At 31.7% G+C, this 3,688-nt stretch overlaps 1 protein-coding gene across 1 annotated transcript in view; it reads left to right on the top strand.

The window, feature by feature from the left end:
• Window positions 1-134, top strand: part of LOC111087213 — a 1,276-nt gene extending 1,142 nt beyond the window's left edge. Inside the window, exon 2 of the mRNA XM_022393120.1 lies at window positions 8-134. Coding sequence (XP_022248828.1) covers window positions 8-74 — 67 coding nt within the window. The 3' untranslated portion in view covers window positions 75-134. The remainder of the gene's footprint in view (window positions 1-7) is intronic.
• The last annotated feature ends 3,554 nt before the right edge of the window (window positions 135-3,688 follow it).

The raw sequence follows: 3,688 nt of genomic DNA, 5'->3' as shown, positions 1-3,688 counted from the left end.
CCTTCAGTTCTAACGAGTTAAACGACTTCAAGGGGAAGAAGACAATAATACAGTCCTTATCTCTGACGAGTTAAACGACTTCAAGGGGAAGAAGACTATAATACAGTCCTTCAGTTCTAACGAGTTAAACGACTTCAAGGGGAAGAAGACAATAATACAGTCCTTATCTCTCAACAAATATGAAGTATTCTGCTATTATCCTCTTCTCTTTGAATCTTTTTAACTCAAAAAATATGAAGTATTCTGCTATAATCCTCTTCTCTTTGAATCTGTTTAAGTAATCAAAGATTAAATACTATGTTATAACCCCTTTTCTTCGTAGTCATTTAACCTGTCAGAGAAAAGAACTTTGTTATAGCCCTGTTTTCTTCGGAGTCCTTTAGCTCATCAGAGTTGAAGTACCTTGTTATAACCACCTTCTCTTCGGAGTCCTTTAGCTCATCAGAGTTGAAGTACCTTGTTATAAAAACCTTTCCTTTCAGTCGTTTAACTCGTCATTTGAATCTTTTTAACGAGAAAAGGATTATAGCAGAATACTTCATATTTGTTGAGTTAAAAAGATTCAAAGAGAAGAGGATTATAGCAGAATACTTCATATTTGTTGAGTTAAAAAGATTCAAAGAGAAAAGGATTATGTGAAATTACTCATCTCTTATGTATTAAACGATTCGGAAAGCTATTACACAGTACTTCAATAATCAAACAACAAACAGATCAGTTCTGTACAGTCTTTATTGTATGTGTGTGTTGTATGAAATAATAACGTGTTATTTAGTGTGTTTTTCGTTGACAACCAGCTGTCAAAAACTGTGTAAGGGTTAACAAACTACCCACTAACAGTTGTCTTTAATTGACTTCCGCGCCAATATAAAGTGCCAGAAGGTAGAAAGGTTTCTTTCAACACGTTTCTTTTACTTCCAGTAACTGATACTATTTCTTGTCGTTTACTTCAGTGGCAGTCCTCTATGTTGGTATAGCGTTACAACGATCATGTCTTTTACTATGTCTGAGTATAGAAGAGATACATTGGATTATTGACCTGATTATACACCTCTCGAAAATCATTCTAATTCTGTCTTTCGACGTTTGGAAAATATTTAGATGCATCTCAGTTTTATGTGTTTTTTTTTATTCTTCCACTAAAAATGTTTGCTGTTCTTTGTAAGAAAGAAAAAAGAAAAGGAGAGAAATTCATTACTGAACTTTGAAGCACCTTGCCTTGTAAACATATATTGAAGCCCCTTGCCTTGTAAATATATATTCTATTATAATGTTGTTTGTGTAATTTTTCACGTTGTATATTAACTAAAAATATGTCGTGCCTAATATTTGTGTTTTTAACAGAGTTTTAAAATAATTTGTAATATAAATATTAAGCCTCATTTGCAGTCATTATTACATAAAAAAATGAAACCTATACTTAAAATAGTATCTGGTTAAAAAGATAAGTCAGAGAAAAAGAAGAACGCTGAAAACAAGGCGGGTAGCACTTTTTGTTATCTTTCACTACTGCTCTTATTCAACGCTATATCAGATCATCCTAATCTAGATAAATCCTAATCACTATAAATCAACATTTTAAAGCTTTTATGGAAAGAATCTGGCAAATCTCTGTCGTACTATTGAACCAGCCCTTTGTCGTACTGTCAAAGTAACCTGTTTACTATTAGTTTTGCAGCTACAGCAACTTATTTGTTGATTAAATCCAAAAACTCTCCATTTTAAACTCTATTAATACTTACAGGAAACTGTTTGAGAGTTTTAGATGAAAGATTCTGCCCAACAAATAATGTGCAAAAAGAATAAAGAATGAAAAATAACACGATTCAAATAGTCATGCTTTCTAGCTTGATGTTATTCGAACTGAATATGCACTTATGATTCGTCTATATTCAACTCTAACTTTCGAGACAAAGCATGAATTGTGTTCATTACATTCTTATTACTTTGTTTCTACTTAATATTGAACCCTAACTGTCAATGGACAAAGCATGGATTTACGTTCGTTACACTGTTATTACTTTCATTTTATATAACATTTAACTAACTAACCCTTGACAGACAAAGCATATATATTTACGTTCGTTACACTCTTATTACTTTCATTTTATATAACATTTAACTAACTAACCCTTGACAGACAAAGCATATATATTTACGTTCGTTACACTGTTATTACTTTCATTTTATATAACATTTAACTAACTAACCCTTGACAGACAAAGCATATATATTTACGTTCGTTACACTCTTATTACTTTCATTTTATATAACATTTAACTAACTAACCCTTGACAGACAAAGCATGTATATTTACGTTCGTTACACTCTTATTACTTTCATTTTATATAACATTTAACTAACTAACCTTCGACAGACAAAGCATATATATTTACGTTCCTTATACTCTTGTTACTTTCATTTTATATAACATTTAACTAACTAACCTTCGACAGACAAAGCATGTATATTTACGTTCCTTATACTCTTGTTACTTTCCTTTCGCATATTTAAGTCTTAGCACTTTTGGTGGACAAAAAAAGAGAGTTTATAAACTTAAGTGTCGCTAAAGCCTGTAACACTTTCTCATGTTTAAACTTAAAGAAGACAAGGAAACTAATATGTTAAATTCTGAAAAAACTTGTATATGGTCGATGAACTCACACACACATCAGTTATTAACAATAATAATAAAAATATTCTATCTATCGATCTATTCATGTATTTCTACATCTGTCCATTCATCCATCTCTCTGTCTGTCTTCCATTGTGTGGTTTTTATTACAAAGTAGTTCTTGGAAAGAGTGTACCTTAACACTCTATTAAAAGAAACCTGAAATTCGTGCTAATAGTGTGAATACTATAGGGGGTGCGTAAATAAGAAATTGATATCAAATATCGTTCGGAAATATGTCATTTAGTCCATATTGACTGATAAATGAGCTAATCTATTCTTAAATTGTTAATTTATACACAACACTTACAGTACTGGTTAAACAATAGCAACTAAGGTTAAAAGGATATATCAGCGAATTTGGAGAATTAAAAATATTTTGGACATTCAAATGTTTTGTTTGATTAAGTAAACCCTGCTGGTGGAAACGTTTTAAAACGTCACATAATCCTTAAGACTTTGGAGCTTTCTTATGTCGAATTTTCTCAGGTTGCGAATTCATTGAGCCTGAACACTTCTCAGACATCGAGTGTGAAGTGATTTTCACTGTTTTTACTATTTTTCTGTTCATCTTTAATACCAAACTTGATATGGTGAAATCACTGTTGTTACATGACGAAAATGAAAAATCAGAAATCAATCCTGTAATGTAGGTTTAGGTAGAGAGGTATTAGATTGGTGTTAAAAAGTCACGTGGTCCATAGTTTACTCCTCCATTTTGGGCTTCAAGTTCTCACATTAGTCTTAGGTGAAAAATGTCACATTTTGTCTTCTAGTGTTGTGTTATCTGACGCTTTAATCATTTCAATGAGATGCATAAAGAAAAATATATCGAGAAACTGAATGGGCGTAGAGTTTTGGATCTTTTGCCAAAAGTAGTGTTCCTGCCATTTACCGTATCTTATATTGATATGGATTGCTGTCGACTGCTGGAAGATAATGTTTCAAGTCCAATATAACGATGTTGAATGCAATAGGAAGTTTTGTGACGTCACGTACAAGACCTTTATAGCT

Source organism: Limulus polyphemus, unplaced genomic scaffold, assembly GCF_000517525.1.
Source record: "Limulus polyphemus unplaced genomic scaffold, Limulus_polyphemus-2.1.2 Scaffold1884, whole genome shotgun sequence".
NCBI lineage: Eukaryota > Metazoa > Arthropoda > Merostomata > Xiphosura > Limulidae > Limulus > Limulus polyphemus.
The sequence above is the reverse complement of the archived record's forward strand: the minus strand, read 5'-3'. Positions and strand labels throughout refer to the sequence as shown.